The 18,800-nt window shown below is 36.8% G+C and overlaps 1 protein-coding gene across 7 annotated transcripts in view; it reads left to right on the forward strand.

Moving 5' to 3' along the window:
* Positions 1–18,800, forward strand: part of LOC113041097 (band 4.1-like protein 1) — a 49,090-nt gene that overhangs the window by 18,991 nt on the left and 11,299 nt on the right. For 6 of the 7 annotated variants that reach the window (XM_026199421.1, XM_026199417.1, XM_026199420.1 and 3 more), the window contains exons 2-13: positions 3,189–3,256; positions 3,430–3,594; positions 9,221–9,325; positions 12,216–12,258; positions 12,346–12,421; positions 13,013–13,231; positions 13,754–13,841; positions 14,816–14,980; positions 16,008–16,105; positions 16,744–16,919; positions 17,727–17,923; positions 18,374–18,412. In XM_026199421.1, coding sequence (XP_026055206.1) covers positions 3,206–3,256; positions 3,430–3,594; positions 9,221–9,325; positions 12,216–12,258; positions 12,346–12,421; positions 13,013–13,231; positions 13,754–13,841; positions 14,816–14,980; positions 16,008–16,105; positions 16,744–16,919; positions 17,727–17,923; positions 18,374–18,412 — 1,422 coding nt within the window. In that variant the 5' untranslated portion in view covers positions 3,189–3,205. The remainder of the gene's footprint in view (positions 1–3,188; positions 3,257–3,429; positions 3,595–9,220; positions 9,326–12,215; positions 12,259–12,345; positions 12,422–13,012; positions 13,232–13,753; positions 13,842–14,815; positions 14,981–16,007; positions 16,106–16,743; positions 16,920–17,726; positions 17,924–18,373; positions 18,413–18,800) is intronic. The other variant, XM_026199418.1, reaches the window with a different exon arrangement.

The following is an 18,800-nucleotide window of genomic DNA, read 5'->3' on the forward strand; positions in this document are numbered from 1 at the left end:
GCCCTTTTCAAGAGCCGCAGTTTCCTGAATATTTCTCTCCGGGAGTTTTTCGGCACTTATGTACATCCATTCAGTGTCATCTTCTGAAGTGCTTAGTTATTGGTCTTTTTAATCTCCTCAGATATGTTTCTTGTAGTGCGAATTGACACGCATTTGGTTCGAAACTCGACAGCGTTAAATCCCAATACAAGCATCTGGATGTAGAATGTTAATCTTGGCTTTTCAACACCACGGTTACTAATGCCACATTATCCTTCATCTATTTACAAGGAAGATGTAATTATGCAGAGGAATTAAAGTCTCACTTATTAGGTAACAATAATTTGGTTGGCATTTTTAAGCAAGTGTTCTCTCCTTGTCTCTCTGAACTGCACCCCTGTCTCCCCTCCACCTGTCTAGTATTTCTTCTGAAGCTTCCCATATGTTCGAAGGAGCATACATTATCTTTTTCTTTTTTAATGAATGCATAATCAGAATCAGAGTCATTTATTCGTTATTATAAGTAAAGCAGAGACCCGGGGCAAGTGCAACAGATCAAGTGCCATCTTTTGGCAACAAAAAAAGCATTTATATGCACAAGTAATAAATAAATAAATAAATAAATGGACATTTTTTAAATCTATTAAATAGATTTAAACATGGTAAAATCTGTCAAATATAACTGGCTGAATTATGCTATTATAATGTTAAGCTATGTGTCTCCATTTCATTTAGTTGCACTTTGTGATAGTGTGATCCATTTATTCCTATTGGTTTTCTTCAGGCTGTTGTGCTATGGACACATTAAAGTGTTTGCTGTTTATTTTCTTGAGCTCCAGCTGGGTTGACTTCAGTAGAGACAGGTTTGTTTCTTTAAGCCACTGGCTTTACTGAGCCTTTAGTGTATGTCAAAGGTTCAACCTGACAGTGTACACACATACACTTATATATTTTTAAATAGAGGTTTTTATTTTTTCACTTTTTTTGTCATACTTTTATAGTATAATTATTATCATTTTTCTCAAACATTAAAATATTGTTGTACAAGCATTGATTTGTGGAAACTTAAATGGCTAGCACATAAATTAATATATTGATCTGAACACACATTAACTGAAAGAGAAGGAGCTGGAAAAGCAACTCACTGTTACTATTCTGGGGCTTCATATCTTTCTGTAGCTGCCATTTAATTCAGCTCTACTCATTTTTAGTAGATGAGATGTAACTATAGCTTGTGTCTGCCATGGAAGAAGAAAAATAAATGTAATAGATAATTGTGATGTTTTAATCTCATACTGTAATTCAGACTTATATTTCAGACTTTCTTCTAAAACATTGCAATTACCATTTTAACAAAACAAGCACACACACACACACACACACATATATATATAGATACAGATTTTGTGAAGCTCATTTTATTGTAAGATTAGTTGTAATGGCCCATTTGAAATGGTTTAATGAGTGCAGTTTTGTGTTCAGCCATGTTTCCTGTTGAAACAGGAAGTGTGGGAGGAGCATGTCAAAAGGCTTGTCCCAATATTTTTTTTAAAAGCCAATAGGTTTTATTTACATAATAACTATGACTCGTAATTTGATACTTTACTATCTGGCAGCAAATGGTTTTAGAGGGAGGGGCATTCTTGTTCTAGAGAGCATTTGATTGGACAGAATTCAATATTTGTAGCCCATTTTGATGTGAAAAATAAAAACATGTGTAATATGTGAAATGTGAAATATGCTAAAGGTGAATTTTATCAATGTTTGGCTTTAAAGCTAACATAGATATAGTCTTTCAGGGTTTTTCTCTTCACATTTCTTTAAACTGTATCTTATTTTTGATGCTGTATCTCCCGTCAGCATCTATTAAACTCCCTTTTAATAAACTCACGTGTGTTTTGCTCACATTGACAGATTGTTTAGATCTGACTTGAGATATTTCACGATTTTGATCTTTGTTCCATCATTTCTTGTCCTCTGCTCTATGAATAAATGCATCAAAAAAAAAGCTCAAACCCTCAAGGCCATAACAGTTCAGCTGAAATAATTAAAGCATTAAGTCCTCCATTACGGCAAAATGCAGAGCTTCAGTTAAAGCTTCAGTTAAAGTTAATTGGTAGAAGAGATAAGTCAGCAACCAGAGTTAAATGTATAGATTAGCCATTTAATAGACTGGCTGTTTGTCTTCTGACTGAATCATGGGTACATTTGCGGATACTTAAAGAGCGAGCGATAAAAATGAGCATGGTCAAATGGGGAGGTTTGTTTGTTTGAACAGCGATGCTTATAGCGAGTGATATTTGGAGGATTTCTGTGGGGGAGATGTTTGGGGCTTTTAGTAGCACAGCGTGGCGCAAGTGAATGAGATGGAAATGAAGGTAATTAGCATATTCACAGTGGTGTCAAACTGTCGAGCTGCGACACCTAAACACCATTAAACACCGAAAAGTTTATTTGCTAAAAAAAAGATTGCATATTTAGGCAGGTTTTAAGCGTTTTACTGTTTTTAGATGCATGCTTCTACATACATCTGTCTTCTTTCTGCCTTAATTTAACAGAGATCACAAAGATTTCTATTCTGGAGAAAGACAGATTGCTTATTTAATAAATGCTTTCATTGTACTCATAATAAACCTGTTTACTCAGACTGTGTATCACAGTTTGTTAATTTATTAATATGAGATCATCCCTAGCTAATTATACGTATGCTGCAGACACGTAATGTTTTAGATGTTTCTCATGACCACATGTCAATAAACACATTCCCTGCTCTATCCTTTCACAGGAGCTTCAAGAAACAGTCAAACAGATTTTGCTCTGGCCATTTGGTGACTAATTATGAAACGTTTGCTCTGCAGACCGCATGAACATATCGCAGCACGGCTCATTAGATAAACCCGCAGAAGTGTTTGTTTGTTCTTCATCTATTGAATCACATTAAAGGGACAGCTCACAATAATTTCATAACAATGTGTTGCTCTAAACCCATGTAGCTTATTTTATGGCATGTAAAAGATTCTTTAAGTTAAAAAAGAAAAAAAATACTCTTTAATGCTATCAAAGTGATTTAAGTAGTCAAATACACAGCATTTATATGTTCATTAAACCTGTTAGGCCTATAAGAAGTTAATGTGAAATTAATATGGTGAAGCAAGTGGAAAGTTTAATCTGTTTAATGAGTTTTATTCCAATCTTTTGTATTACTTTAGGACTGCAAGTGATTGCTATGTCAGAGAGCAGTTCAGCCGTAAAGAATACAGCAGACGGAGGTTACACGGTAAGCCTAAGATCTATCATTTATTAATAAATATCATGCCTTATAATATGTTTGACTATGCCATGAAGCTTTCTATCATTTGGAATGCATTCATGAAACATCCTTTCATGCATTGTTTTTGAACAGTTCGTGATTTTTGGTTGAAACTGTACACTTTGATCACTTTTATTCAGGATCACGATTCAAAGATGTCGGATGAGCACCGAGACACGGATGATTCGTCAGAGAAAACACCTAGCAGGATGTCCAGATCGCCGCAGAAATCTTCCAAAAGACCAAAGACAGTGGCTGTGAAAGTCACACTGCTTGATGGATCTGCCTATGAGAGCGGGGTGGAGGTACAGTAGTCGCTGGCGTGTGCTAAAACTGATTTGTGTTGTTCTGTAGAAACATGGTCCCGGACCTCCAGGGCTCTCAGGTTTTCACACACTGTTCTCCAGTAGTGCTGTATTCCTCTGTAAACAGATAGATTAGTTTTTCCAGCAGAGCCAAGACATTGGAAATACTGTATGATGTTACATAATATTCCTACAATTTCAGAAAAAAGGGTACAAAATATATAACGTTTTTACTGGATTGGTAATCTGTGGTACAAAAGCTAAAATGTGCATCTTTGTAACTTATTTAACTTTTTTTCTGAGAGTTTATTTGTAAAAAATGACTTTCTGAAAAATATCACGATTTCCAAAAAAGTATAGTAATAAGAAATGTTTCTTACATATTGATTGCTGAAGGATCATGTGACATTGAAGACTGAATTAATGATGCTTTACATCACGGGAATATTTGTAATGTTCAAATATATTCAAATAGAAAAGTTGTTTTATTAAGTTATCTTTATTATTTTTAAAATCCAATAGTTATTTTAAATTATATTTCACAATATTTCTGGTTTTATGTATATTTGACCAAATAAATGCAGCCTTAGTGAGCGTAAGAGATTTCTTTCAAAAACATTAAAAATCTTACTGACCCCAACATTTTTGGTAGTGTAATTAAAAATTATATATTTATCCTTACATTCTTTCAGACTTCAGTGTCAGTTATATACAGTATTTGAAATAATGAATTCTCTTAAAAGTGTAATTATTTTTAATCATAAGAAACTGTAAGCATAATTCAGAAGTAAGACATAATCAAAAATGTCTTAATCTAGTTGAACATATCTAATCATTAGAATAAATTTGCATCAGAATTACAATATATTCATGTTTATATTTACAAAAATGTTTTTAAACATAAAATTGCACAGGGACACTTCTTCGAGTTCATCCGCTCAAATTTTTTTAATCAGTGATTTACTCAAAGGGTTTGTGGAAATGAATCAAACATCCCAACTCTGTTTGTACTTTCACTAATGATATTTAAATGAGAGTTGTTATAAAAAATATCTCACTTTTAGCACTCACATACTTAAGAGAGTATGTGTGAAACTTTAATTAATGGTGTTGGGTATTTTTACTGTATCTCTAATAACAAAGTCCATCTCAAATATTTAATGCATTTTATGGCGCTAGATTAAGACTGTTCCAAACTATTACGTTTGACACATACAAACCAGCAGCTGTATTTACAGTAATAATATGCATAGATATTAGAATAGTGTCGAACAAAAAATCCCAGTGATGTACCTCACATTTCAGTCCCTCATTGGAATTTTCACAGCTCCGTGTTGCCTGCCGCGGTGCTTTTGGGAATTACAGCACAGGGTGGGGGGGGGTTCATTGATAGGTGAAAAGCCCTCCCACACCAGTAGCTCTCCAGGGAGCCCCACATACTGCTCTGAGATCAGTGCCACGTCTGCCTGTGTGCCCCAGGGGTCTGCCGGCTGATGGATTTCCAGGGTGTTTTCAGACAGGACTGTCCTCTGGGGTGTTATTCGTGGCTCTCTGGTAGCTTCTCCCGTCCGTTTGCCATTACTGATGCTGCAACACCTACTGAGAGAGACAGACTGTCCAGTCTAAAGGTCAAAGGCCGCCAATACTTCTAGTCTTCTACGCTTGGCTGAAGGGGAGGAGGATGGGAAATCTAAAATGGGGACATATTAGTGGTCCCATGGAGTAAATAATAGTACAGCCTTTCAGAGGAGGGTATGCCAGGCTTGTGCTTTGTCACCCTTGGCTAAAGTTCACGCTGATTTAAAAAATGTGTTTTATTTATTTAATTTCTTTAAGACTTTATTTCCTCCACAGAACACAAAAGGGGAGGTATAATGCCCAAGCTGCTCTTTTCCATATAAGACAATTAGGACAATAGGACAAATCATCGAAATCAAAGCAAAGTTAGGCTTAAAAAACAATTTTACTGCTGCGATTTTCTGCCTAGTTTCAAATATCTGCTTTTCTATTGTTTGTATTGGCTATTTGCTTCTTATTATCTTTGTTTATTCGTTCTTCATTGTAAAACATATTCTTTGTGAATAATTAATGAAAAACCTGAAGCAATTTTTACTTAATTAAAACTTGAAAGCTACAGAACATGGCGTTTTGCAGGTATAGGTGTAGTTCAAGAATGACATTTTTCATCCTGTATGACTTCTGTTCTTCTGTGGAACGTAAAAGAAGATATTTCAGAAATGTCTTTTTTTTTTCTCTGTATTTACAATGGAAACTGTTCGGTTACCAGGTTTCTTTGAAGCCTGTTCTTCTATACTCCACACAAGAAAGAAAATCATACAGGTTTGGATATGAAAATCATACAGCCTACAACATGAGGCTGAGTAAAATGACAGATTTTTGGGTGAACTATCCCTTTAATATATTAATTTAGTGTAACAGTTGTGATAGGAAGTTTATTTATTACAATCATCAGCCTGTCCTGTCCCCATTCACTTTTAATGTTTAGGGAAAATGATAAAGGTGTGCTCAAAATTCATCATACCTTAGATAAATATGATCAAAGAAAGATCTGAAAATATATCTGTATCATTAATCATTTTGATCTTTTACTTAAAACATTTACAGAAATTTTACTTTTTCTTTGGAGAATAATAATTTAAAATGGGAGGGAAATCTCATTATAAAATATTTTTTTTTCTCTAATACACATTGGCCACAGTTAATCATATTCTTTTATGTTTTCAGTTTTTATTTTCTAGATTTTACTTCCAAACAACATGTGTTGATGTAGATGCTGTTTCATATGTTTTTCTGGCTTTCTGACCCCAATATTGTCTTAGCTGCAGTTCTCCAGCTGTGATCCTTGGAGAGTTGTTAGCTTCTCAAACTCTCCTCCATACCTTGCTTTAAGACACAATAGACCCACATCCTCTTTCAGGCAGATTTGTAATTATTGCTATGATGTATTTCCCCTTTGTATTTCATCATATTTCATAATGTGATTTTACTCCACTTTTAACTTTTTTTTACTTCAATTAAATGTTTTTTATTTATTTACTATGAACAATTCTGAGCATGACTGTAGTTAAATATCTCCTTTTCTGTTCCGCAGATGAAAGAAAGTTGAGTTGAGCATGTGTGAACTGTTCCTTTAAATATCTGATGTCTTCGCTGGAACAATGGCTTATTCTTGAGTTGATCAAAAGGCAAAAAGAAATCTCTCTGTGAATTAAATATGAATTCATTTATGTCACATCATCAATTTTAAAAATCTATCCCCTAAATAAACACAGCAGAGCATTTCTCTTCACAAGCAAGTTGTGAACATACTGTACCAGCTCAAATCACAAATGGCAACAAGGACTCTACTATTGTTAGTCAGAACTCGGAGTACATTTCTGCACCCTGGGATCTATCAAAATGAAGTCTTGAAGTACATTATGTTGGGTGAAAAAGTATGAAATTGCCTTTACAAACAAATATAATATGCCGGTGTAATTGAGGGCCTCCATGGCTAACTTAAGAAGCCTTTTTATGGTAGCACACCCACTCTCTCTTTCTCTTCTGCCTCTTAAAAAAACCTTGTGTTTCCGCCATGAGAGGCCAGGGAAGTGACACACACACACACACACACAAACACACACAGACTTGCACACATAAAACCTCACCACCTCTGTTGCCATGGAAACAGCTGAGCTGTATCCCTGTCGCCGCGGGAAACGGGCTCCCTGGGCGGCCAGTGATCAGTGTTTCTGTAGAAAGGCAATGCCAGAGCCGAGTCTCAAGCGTGTTGCATATGCCACTCTATTGTGCAGAATGACAGGGTGTGGTCAGAACGACACACAGATGCTTAGCCATGACTGAAGATTATATGAATATAGAATATGAGACTGAGGTTTTCTAGAAACAGCGGGTAAGTGTTCATTTCTTGAGTATTCATTGAAGCATTTAATGTAACAAAGGACAAGTGATTTCATTATTTCATTATTTTATCTTTAAGACTGTTAAACAAATTATTATTTTATATATCATCTCCCTGCTCTTTAAATAAGATGGATATAGAAGTTATATATACACACACACACGTCTAAATTACTTGATTGTTTCTATTGTTTCAAAAAAAATTAATTGTAGTCTTGCTTTGTAAACTCACAATAAGTGATACATACTTTATATCAGATCTCAGTCTTGATTTCTTGTGTCATTATAAAAAAATAGAAACTATATTATTATCTATATTATTATTGAAAGGCACCAAGAAATTGAGATATTCTAAACATCAACATCATGATTTTCATGTAAAACTGCTTCGTAACAATTCATATCGGGGGACATTTTACTTGACTTGATTTACAGGTTCATCTCAATAAATTAGAATGTCGTGGAAAAGTTAATTTATTTCAGTAATTCAACTCAAATTGTGAAACTAGTTTGTTAAATTCAGTGCACACAGAATGAAGTAGTTTATGTATTTGACATGCTAATCAGCTAATCAACTCAAAACACCAGCAAAGGTTTCCTGAGCCTTCAAAATGGTCTCTCAGTTTGGTTCACTGGGCTACACAATCATGGGGAAGACTGCTGATCTGACAGTTGTCAGAAGACAATCACTGACACCCTTCACAAGGAGGGTTAGCCACGAACATTCATTGTCAAAGAAGCTGGCTGTTCACAGAGTGCTGTATCCAAGCATGTTAACAGAAAGTTGAGTGGAAGGAAGAAGTGTGGAAGAAAAATATTCACAACCAACGAGAGAACCGCAGCCTTATGAGGATTGTCAAGCAAAATCGATTCAAAAATTTGAGTGAACTTCACAAGAAATGGACTGAGGCTGAGGCTGGGGTCAAGGCTTACAGACGTGTCAAGGAATTTGGTAACAGTTGTCGTATTCCTCTTGTTAAGCCAATTCTGAACCACAGACAAAAGGCGTCTTTCCTGGGCTAAGGAGAAGAAGAACTGGACTGTTGCCTAGTGGTCCAAAGTCCTCTTTTCAGATGAGAGCAAGTTTTGTATTTCATTTGGAAACCCAGGTCCTAGAGTCTGGAAGAAAGGTGGAGAAGCTCATTGCCCAAGTTGCTTGAAGTCCAGTGTTAAGTTTCCACAGTCTGATGATTTGGGGTGCAATGTCATCTGCTGGTGTTAGTCCATTGTGTTTTTGAAAACCAAAGTGACTGCACCCATTTACCAAGAAATTTTGGAGCACTTAATGCTTCCTTCTCCTGGCATTCTAGTTTATTGAGATGCACCTGTACTTGCTAATCTTCACCTTATCACTGACCCAGTAAATGGATGGAAATTACATGGATTTATTACATTATAGCATAAATCTTGCTTATTCACCACATATTTGGGGACTTTTTGAGCCTCCTGTACAGCACAAATATTGCATTTAATCAGAATCTTACTGGTTGAAACTTAAAATCATAAAAACACAATTGCATTGCATGATGGAAACCCAGGTATCATCATATTCTCAAGGGAATGATACTGTGTGCCAGTGAAGAGATTAGAGACACTCCTGACTTTGATTAAAATCAGAAGGGTGTCATTTTCTGCATTGACAAATACTAAATTGGTCTTTTTTCTCTTGTGCTCTTTCTCTGTATTTGTTCTTCTGTCTATACAGAAGCTCTGTAAAGGACAGTTGTTACTGGATATGGTTTGTGAACATCTCAACCTCTTGGAGAAGGACTACTTTGGCCTGACTTTCAGTGACACAGAGAGCCAAAAGGTCAGAGTTCACCTCTTATGTCATCCCATTGTACTATTTTTTTTATATAATTGCTATAATTACTTTAACTTAGAGCACATATTGGTGAGACTTTTTTATTTGTTATTATTCGAGCCTTGTGTAACTTGAATGTACGAGTCTAAGTGTGTCATTTGCTTCCAGTTATTTTACTGGTTGCTATGCTGTGTGATATTGCAAACTGGTATTTCTAATGTCAGAAGCTTGCTGGAAATGGTTGCAATAGGCCTATGTTAATGCTAGCAACATCAAGAAAACTATTGAGAAAAATAGAAAAACATGTTAAAAACATGTTAGCAACTTGTTTAAACATTACAATATGTAAAACAATGCTAGAAACATTTAAAATCATGGCAGAATTGTTTAGCATATTAGCAATGAGTAAAAAATAGCATATTTACAGCTAAAATGTTAGTAATGTCCATGTTAACAAAACATAAATAAACATGATAAAACATGTTAACAAAATGTTAAATCATGGTAGGTTCATGTTAACAAAATGTTAACATGCTAGCAATTTGCTGAAACATGTTAAGAAACTAAAACTTCCAGCAGGTGGTGGTAAATGTATTTGAGTGTTTCTTTTGATTTATTCAAATGACTGATTTATTCAGGAATGAAGTAAACTCACTTTATGAATGGACATCTGAATCATTGATTCACATGATCCGTTCGAAATGCAGATTCATTCTACTTTTTTGAGCCCTTGAAGGGAATGTCGGGAAGGGGACGCCATTCGTAGGGATGTTCCAAAGGCCCTTTCAGAAGTCAATTAGTGAAGGGAACATGCGGTGGCCACTTTCTGAAAGTGATTTCTGTTTGTGATCGTGACCTTCAGTTAGGAGATCTTACGATGCTTTTTAAAGCAAAGTTGGGGTTAATTTAGAGTTCACATACAAACGTCAATAGAATAGGCTAATTAAATTGGTCTAATTTAATGTTAGACAACATATTTTTCGACAGTGATAGAATTATGATTTAAGTTTGTTTTCATGGTCCTCCTACTGTGGTGAGACGCAGACGGCTGATGTGGTCCCGCCAGCTGGTGGAAGGTTTCTGGATCGGGAACGGAAACTCTCCAGACGGATGAATGTCTCCTGTCAGTTGAGGTCGGTGGTGTCTGGGAGCTCCGTGGGATGATCAAATGTCATCCCAATCTGGAACAGCATTGCAAGGGTTTCCCCCTCAAGAGAGCTGGCGAGGGCGGATTTGACTCTCGCCCGTTCCTCCATTCTAAGACGGCAGAACAAGCAGGAAAAACAAAATCTTCTAAAAAAACGGAAAATAAACGCAGGGAAAGGGGTGCCACTTACGCTCATTCTTATCTTACCATCTATATGTACAAAAGTTTATTCTTATCTTACCATCTCTATATGTACAAAGTTTATTTTAAAAATGTAAAATACTTCTTAACATCTTCAAAACATAAAGCCTTTTAAACTACTTCATACAAGTTTGTCTCCAGACTTTGGCATCTACAGAAGTTTTAATTCATTATCATTGTTGTACATGTTGTTTAAATTAAATTTAATTAAATTTATGCATTTAGCAGACGCTTTTATCCAAAGCAACTTACAGTGCATTCAGGCTATCAATTTTTAGCTATCATGTGTTCCCAGGTAATCGAACCCCCAACCTTGCACTTGATAAAGCAATGCTCTACCAATTGAGCTACAGGAACACTAGTTGTAGGCACTGATGTGTAGTACATATAATCTTTCTGGTTTCCTGCACTTTGTTATTATTCTAGTTATTTACCTAGAGAGCTAACAAATGAAGTCTCAAATGTCCGAAGAAAACAGATTACTTCCATGTTGCAAAATAAGGGCAACTGCTATAGTTTATTTTATCAATTGCTCACTTGGTTAACTTTAAATGCGAACATCCAAAAGCATCCTTATGTTTTCTTCATTTGTAAGTAGGAAACAGGTATTTTGCTCTGTTAACAAGAGCATCCTTGTGTTTTCCATCTATTCCCATGCACTACAATGACCTCCCAATATACACATACACATAATTGAGTTGAGATCATGGGGCTCTGCGTCCTTGTGATTGGGACTGTTGGAGGTAGGGTTTGACTGATGGAAATGCTTTGAGGATCTCCCCAGTCCTAGTTTAACCATAAGGACCCTGCTTGCACCACCACAGCTGTCCCAGTCTAGTTCCACTTAGCTCTTTTTCCCAGCTGAGGCTCCTTTGCCTGCTGCTATGATCAGCGGGATTGTTCCCGGGCCAACAAATCTGCAGTTTGAAAGGTGAATGATTTCGGTCTGAAAGCCACATGTGTCAAGCATGGGAAGTGAGACCTGCGGAGAGCTCAGGGTTTGTTAGAAACACTTGTAAAGACAGTAACAGATCCAGAAACAGAAAATTGACCATTTATCAAATGTAATGGAGAAGATTTATGTTAAAGTATGAAGACATTTGCAAGCCTGGTGGGCAGATAAAAATAACCAGGCTTTCAGTGCAAATATCTTTGGTGTGACTTGTCTGTACAGCAAATTAAAGCGATTTCTGAGACAATTTCACTCCCGGTCCTATATTTTACATGTATCGGTGGCATTTATGAAAGCTGGTACTGTGAGATGTGAATAAGGCAGTGCTTCTCATCTCCTCTGGACCGAGGTGAGCTGACATTAAACGTTTTCGTGTGTCACCAGGCTTTGGGTGACCTTACTGGATTGCAGTGTGCTGGAGATGGCATTTATCTACTCTTTAAGTGCTCCTGTGGCTGCAGAATATTAATGTACTGACCATTTTAAAGAATATGTATGAGGTGACTGCTCCTGCCGTGGAGGAGACACTGCTGAAACTGCAGCATTTGCTTATCAATGTGTCCTGGCTGATAGAGGAATTTTGTTCTTTCTTTTAGAATTGGCTGGATCCTTCGAAAGAAATCAAGAAACAAATCCGCGGTAAGTGTTGGTAAATAAGACACTTGGGCTTTGTAACCCTGGTTGCTTGAATCTGATGAAAGTGAGTCTATGTCTGATTGTTTTTAGTGGGTCCCTGGCATTTCTCCTTTGCTGTCAAATTCTATCCTCCCGATCCGTCTCAGCTGATTGAAGACATCACACGGTGAGTGCGTTGTTCAAACGTTTTAAAGCTGAAATGTGTAATTTCTATGTCACTACCGTCATCAGACGTCAAGACTGTTTACAAATAAGTTTGTCAAACACTCTCACTGTCTGGCACTGGTCAGCAAACCAAACCAATGAATGCCATTGGTTGAGCCGGTGTTGCCATGCCGGCTGGTGGTGATGTTTTGGTAGTGAAACTATTTGAGGGAATGGAACCAGGGCTGTCATCTGCATATCAAAGAGATCGTTCTCCCCAAAATTACAGTTGTCATCACCCTCGACTTGTTTCAAACCTGTGTGGATTATTCTTTCAGCTGTTGAACACAAAATAAGATATTTTGAAGTATACTGGCAATCAAACAGTTGACGGTAGCCATTGAGTTGCTTCAGATTGATTGCCCCTTTAGCATAACATGGACATGTTGCATGAAAACAACATTAATCAAAATTGTAATCAAAATTGTATTCTGTTTGGTTTAATTGATCATATATATATATATATATATATATATATATATATATATATATATATATATTCTATTTAATTAGCAATGTAATTTTAGTTGATTTACTAACTTTGGTTGGGCAGGTATTACCTGTGTCTGCAGCTGAGGGAGGACATACTGTCAGGTCGTTTGCCCTGTTCATTCGTCACCCATGCTCTGCTTGGCTCGTACGCCATTCAGGCTGAGCTGGGAGACTATGACCCAGAGGAACACGGGCCAGACTACATCAGTGAGTTCCGCTTCGCCCCCAATCAGACCCGTGAGCTGGAGGAGAGGGTGATGGAGCTGCACCGCAACTACAGGTGAGACCAGCTGACCCGCATTGGGAGCAGTGATTACCAGAGCTGTCAATTAATTCAGATTTTGAGTCATATTAATTACATGATATGCTGATTAATTCAATTAATCCTAATTTATCCGAGTTTTCTGAGCAAGTCCCCCAAATTAAGATAACATTATTATGCCAGAGGATAAAAGCTTTAAATAGACTTTAGAATCGTTATTAGTTTTATATCCTGGACCAGTTCAGTATGTCAGTCTGTCCTATCTGGGCTCAAAATACCAAATTTAAATTTCTCTGACGGTAAGAAAAATTCCTTAATGCAAAATTTATTTATGGATCATGGGGCATGATTAATCGCACTCATTTTTTTTATCACTTAATAATGATAAATATACACAAAATATTAAATTACACTAAATAAACACACTGAATTGATAGCTCTAGTAATTATAGATACTGATAACAAGCAGTACAACGATCAAATAATAAAAAATACTGCAACATATGTTTATTTATTAATACAATGATGACCTATGATCAGGGGCATGAGTCCTGCAGAGGCTGAAATCAACTTCCTGGAAAACGCCAAGAAACTCTCCATGTATGGCGTTGATCTCCATCATGCTAAGGTATGATGGGATTATTTTTTTTTTTAGAATAGAAGTGTCTACGTTGAACGTAATATTATGAACTGTATGTTTGGTTCATAGGCGATTCTAGTCCTTGTTTAGGAGAGCTTCAGCCCACTGTTTTACATCTCAGCCCCCGCATAAAAATAATGCTGGGATTCTGCAGGCCTTTAAAAGGCTTCATTCATTGTTCCACAATTTAAGACATTATCCACCTTATTCCTGGTTCCTTTGAATTATGGGTAGCACTTCGGTTTGGGGAATTACCATTCAAAAAGACTGAAACTAATCATATCAAATCTGTTGATTTTCCTTCATGTTTCCATCATGAGTATAACGCAACACTTGGTATTTTAAAGTGACATGTTATAACAAGAATATGAATATATATGTAATATGCAAGAATTATTTTCAGTTGCTGCATTCTTTTCTTTTCTTTTTCGCTTTGCATTACGAAGTAATAGTATGAAAAAGGGCAATGTATACTGCTCATATGTGGTCTGTTCTCCCGATTTAATTTACAATATATTCCGTTAATCACTGAAATCACTCAATCACTCAAACAATCTCTTGTTTTTCTCATCAAATCCCCACGTCTCTATCCAGGTTGAAAATTGGATCTATATTAGTTTATTATTAAGTAATATGAATTTGCACCAAAATGCCTTACATGTTGATTGAACGCACCCTTTGCAAATGGGTCAAAAAAAAAATATATATTTTGAAAGTAGATTTACTTTTGCCACCGTAATTTGCATGATTATACAGTTATTTGTATTTAATTTTTTGGATTTAACAATGTTTTCCCAGTGGTGTAGAATCCCATTAGAAAAGACCTGTGATCCAATTATGCAATTATACATGCTTAGACCCCTCAGGATAAAATCCTAGAATCACCCCTGGTTTGAAAGTTGAACATTTGAAAATGCGACTGAAAACCTGAGCGTCTGAATGTATCTGTGTGTGTTTTAAAGGACTCTGAAGGCATTGACATCATGCTGGGGGTGTGTGCCAGTGGCCTCTTGATCTATAGAGACCGGCTGCGTATCAACCGATTCGCCTGGCCCAAGATCCTCAAAATATCTTACAAGAGAAGCAACTTCTACATCAAAATCCGACCTGGAGAGGTAGAGAAAAAGGTCTTTTGAGATTTTCCAGGTTTTTCTTGTTAGATTTCGCTCGTAGATGCATGTTGAAGCATTAGCTAGATAAGGATGCCGTACTGAGACTAATGCTGTGGGCGAGAAAAGGGCGGATAATCTACATGATGTGGTTTTATTAGAAAAGAATGAGATGTTTTTTTGAGTGTTTGAAATCACTATTCAGGCTTTCAAATTACCCAGTGCTGTGAAAACCAATGTAGGAGTTCTTCCACTGTTTTGGACAAAGAAACAGAATATTTTTAAGTGCATTGCTAATGCGTTTAAAAATGCCTTTAATTATGTCTCAACAAACACTAGTTATATTGTTTGAGGTTCTGCTCTTTAGTGCTTGTTAGCTTGCTGAGTGCAGAATGGATGAGGAGGGTTTTAAAACATTGGGCTGAGCTGTGAATTTTTTTTTTTTTTTGCCTAGTGGGCACAGAGACAGAGAGAAGCAGAAAATGATTAGAGAAGGGGCGAGGAGAGAATTCCATCCAGAGAGAGGGAAGAAAGCAAGCAAAACAAGTTGCAGAGGTCTTTATCAAGTGTTAAGGATTTCTGCAGTCTGCAGTTATGGGGTTATTTCTTTGATTTTCCTCTCACAGTGGGATTCTCGTCTTTGTTTAGCACAAAAGCATAGCATTTCTTTGAATATGCTCGCTATGTGCGAGGGTCAGATATGAATGTTAAACAATATCTTAATGCCTTTATTCGAGATGCCTCACTGTTCTGCATCTTATCAACACAACAGGCTCCATTCTGTGCACTTTGAGCTTTTAGATATTAATATTTACTCTGATTCTTATGCAGTTTCTCTGCAGCATTCTTTAGAAATTCTGGTTACGTTCTGTTTGGATAAATGAAAGCGTGCAGAATGGTGCCCTGTCGGTTGATTTGAGCTGTAGCAGCACACAGATTTTACACCTCGTCAAATCTCCTGTCAAGTAACACGTTATCACTCTGTTTTCCCTTCACACCCCCCACTTCCTCCCCATCACATGCCCACACTCCCCTGCACACCCAGTACGAGCAATTCGAGAGCACCATTGGCTTCAAGCTGCCCAACCACCGTGCCTCTAAGCGCTTGTGGAAGGTCTGCATTGAACATCACACATTCTTCAGGTAGGCGCTCACCGTCCTACAACTTCTGCCACAAAACTAGGCACAATTAATCTTTTTTAAATGTGCGAATGTTTTGGTCTTGGTATTGTTTGTTTCTTAGTGCTCCCATTAGCAGAGTTGGAGTCTCAAAATGTGGGCGTTAACCTTCTATTGTACGTTTCATTATCTAGTGCCATGGTATAAATCTGAAAACCATTTATTAACCATTTTATATATTTAGCTAATTTCCAATTGATATTTTAATGTATTTAAAACCAAATAAAGAATATATATTCTTTTTAAATTCTATTACATTAAAACTTAATTGTTGGACCAACAGGTCTTGGCCTTTATGAGTCTAGTTTTAATCTAGTCTTAATGTTTGTCTTGGAGTTTCTGGTATGATTTCAAATCTGTTCATAGAGTTGTGTAGGTATGCCTCAGAAGTTATGTTTACCACAGGCTTTATTTTACTCATAAATTGAAAAAACCCATTATAAAACCTCACAGGAAAATCGTCATACCTGCACCACTCTATTAAAAAGTGCTGACACACTTCACTTGGGCTTTATCAATTATAATGTTCAATCCACTCTCATTCTGTCACATTTGGTCACATTTTCTTCTTGCACCATTTCTGTTTTTTTTTTCTCCTGCAGGTTGGTCTCTCCTGAGCCTCCTCCCAAAGGTTTTCTTGTGATTGGCTCAAAGTTTCGCTACAGTGGGCGGACCCAAGCCCAGACTCGCCAAGCCAGTGCTTTGATTGACAGGCCAGCTCCTCAATTTGAACGATCAATTAGTAGGAGGTACCTGCTGTCCCGCAGTATAGATGGAGGTAAGGAACTATCTGACACCATCACAAAATACATTAATTGCCCAAATCATACTTCAGTTAGCACCTCTTTAATAGTTTTGATAAACAATTTTGCAAACCTATAATGTAAAATGTTATTCTTTCAAAACTGCGACTTCAAAAAGTGAAAGCTTTCACATTCTCCTGTTAATATTCTCTGTTCACAATGCTTGTAAGGTAAATTTGTGTTTACTACAGTGGGATCTGGAAGTCTTAATAATAATAAAAAATGCTACTAGAATTGCAGGTTTAATATTTAATACAGACTTTACACTGCAAATTATAAACAGCTGGAGTGAAGCACTGAATTGAAGAATAAACATGCTAATAAACAAATAAACATTTGATTTGTCTCCCTTTTGCTTTAATAACAGCAGCCCTCAAACTGCATGAATTCCACATATTTGAGAATGATTCAAAGAACATCTGTTGCTTCAATGGAAAGAAGAACATGGAAAAGAAATAGGACAAGAAAAGTTAGTTTATTTACAGTTTTAAATCAGATTTGTCCTAGATGGCCCTGAATTCTAGATTTGTGGTCTGTGTTATTTCAAAAAGATTTATGAGTTTCCTGTGGAGGTGAAATAGTTTCCCATGCAGGTTTTACTCATGCTCAAGTTCAAAACAAATGTTCTGTTCTTCACAAACTGACCACACTTTAACCTTTTGGACCATACTGTATACTGTATTTGTCATTTCATCTACCTTATTTTTAGATTTGAAGGTGACAGTGGAGGAATAGGCTACCACATCTTTCTTACCCTACACAATTTGTTTCTTCTGTTTCAGAGTCTGCTTTAGGGGACACTATGGACCGACTCTCTCAGCACACCTCCAGCGAGCCTGTGCATAGCCTTCCCAGAGATGAGCTGGACCAGGACTACCTGGAGCCCAGTCTGGATCAGGACCTGGACCAAGATCACGAACAAGCTGAAGACCAGCGACTTGAAAGGGACTCCACTCCATCTAAGACTGTGGAGCTCAAGGTTCGGTGCACACAGCAGTGTTTAGTCTCGGCTTCTTCATTTAGTTTTCTAATAAGCATTCTACTGAAAAGAAGCAGGTTGGGGTTTATACCATCTTTACGTTACGGGTTGCAATATGTAACTGTTCTACTGAGCAGATTTAAACAACTAGTTGCAAGAATACCAAACACATTTTAACTAACTCTACCCTTGCCATCCCGTCTGATTAAAACAGTCTCCCACTCCAAAACCTTTTCCAGACTTTGCCTTTCCTCTCTGCATCTGACTTAATATGAAATATATTTCTATGCCTGCCTGTTTTGTTGACATACCTTCTGAATTTAACTTTCCAACCTCTCTACAAATCTGCCTCTACACGTTTAATCCAGATTCTGCACTGTTCTCCCTGCTTCTAACCCTTCACTGCTGTCCTATTAACTATCGCTTCTTTCTTCATCTTCTCGCGGACAGAGGGAGGAGGCAAGTTCTCCTGTAGACTCTAAGACGGAGGTATTTTTAGTGTGATTTATCTATCTGTGTGTCTAATTGTCTGTCTGGCGTTGTCTCAGTTGCACTCTAAATCTGCATACACACTGCTAGCATGGCTTTAGAGTGCCTCGAAAAAATAGCAACATGATTGCTATGTTGTTAGCCACATGGCAGATCATCTAATTTTCCAGCCTTTATGGGTTTTCTTGAGATCCAGATGAGACTATTGTTCATAACTGGATCATATAATGGTTATTTCTCAAGTATTTAAAGGAGAACTGTGATAGATAATGTACTTTGATTGGCTTAGTTTTTTTGTCCGGCAATATGAATTCACTGCTGATACTGTATTTCCTTAATACACATTCCTGGTCCTACTGTATGCCATTCATCAGTGCACATTATTCCA

This window comes from Carassius auratus, chromosome 23 (genome assembly GCF_003368295.1).
Source record: "Carassius auratus strain Wakin chromosome 23, ASM336829v1, whole genome shotgun sequence".
Classification (NCBI taxonomy): Eukaryota; Metazoa; Chordata; class Actinopteri; order Cypriniformes; family Cyprinidae; genus Carassius; species Carassius auratus.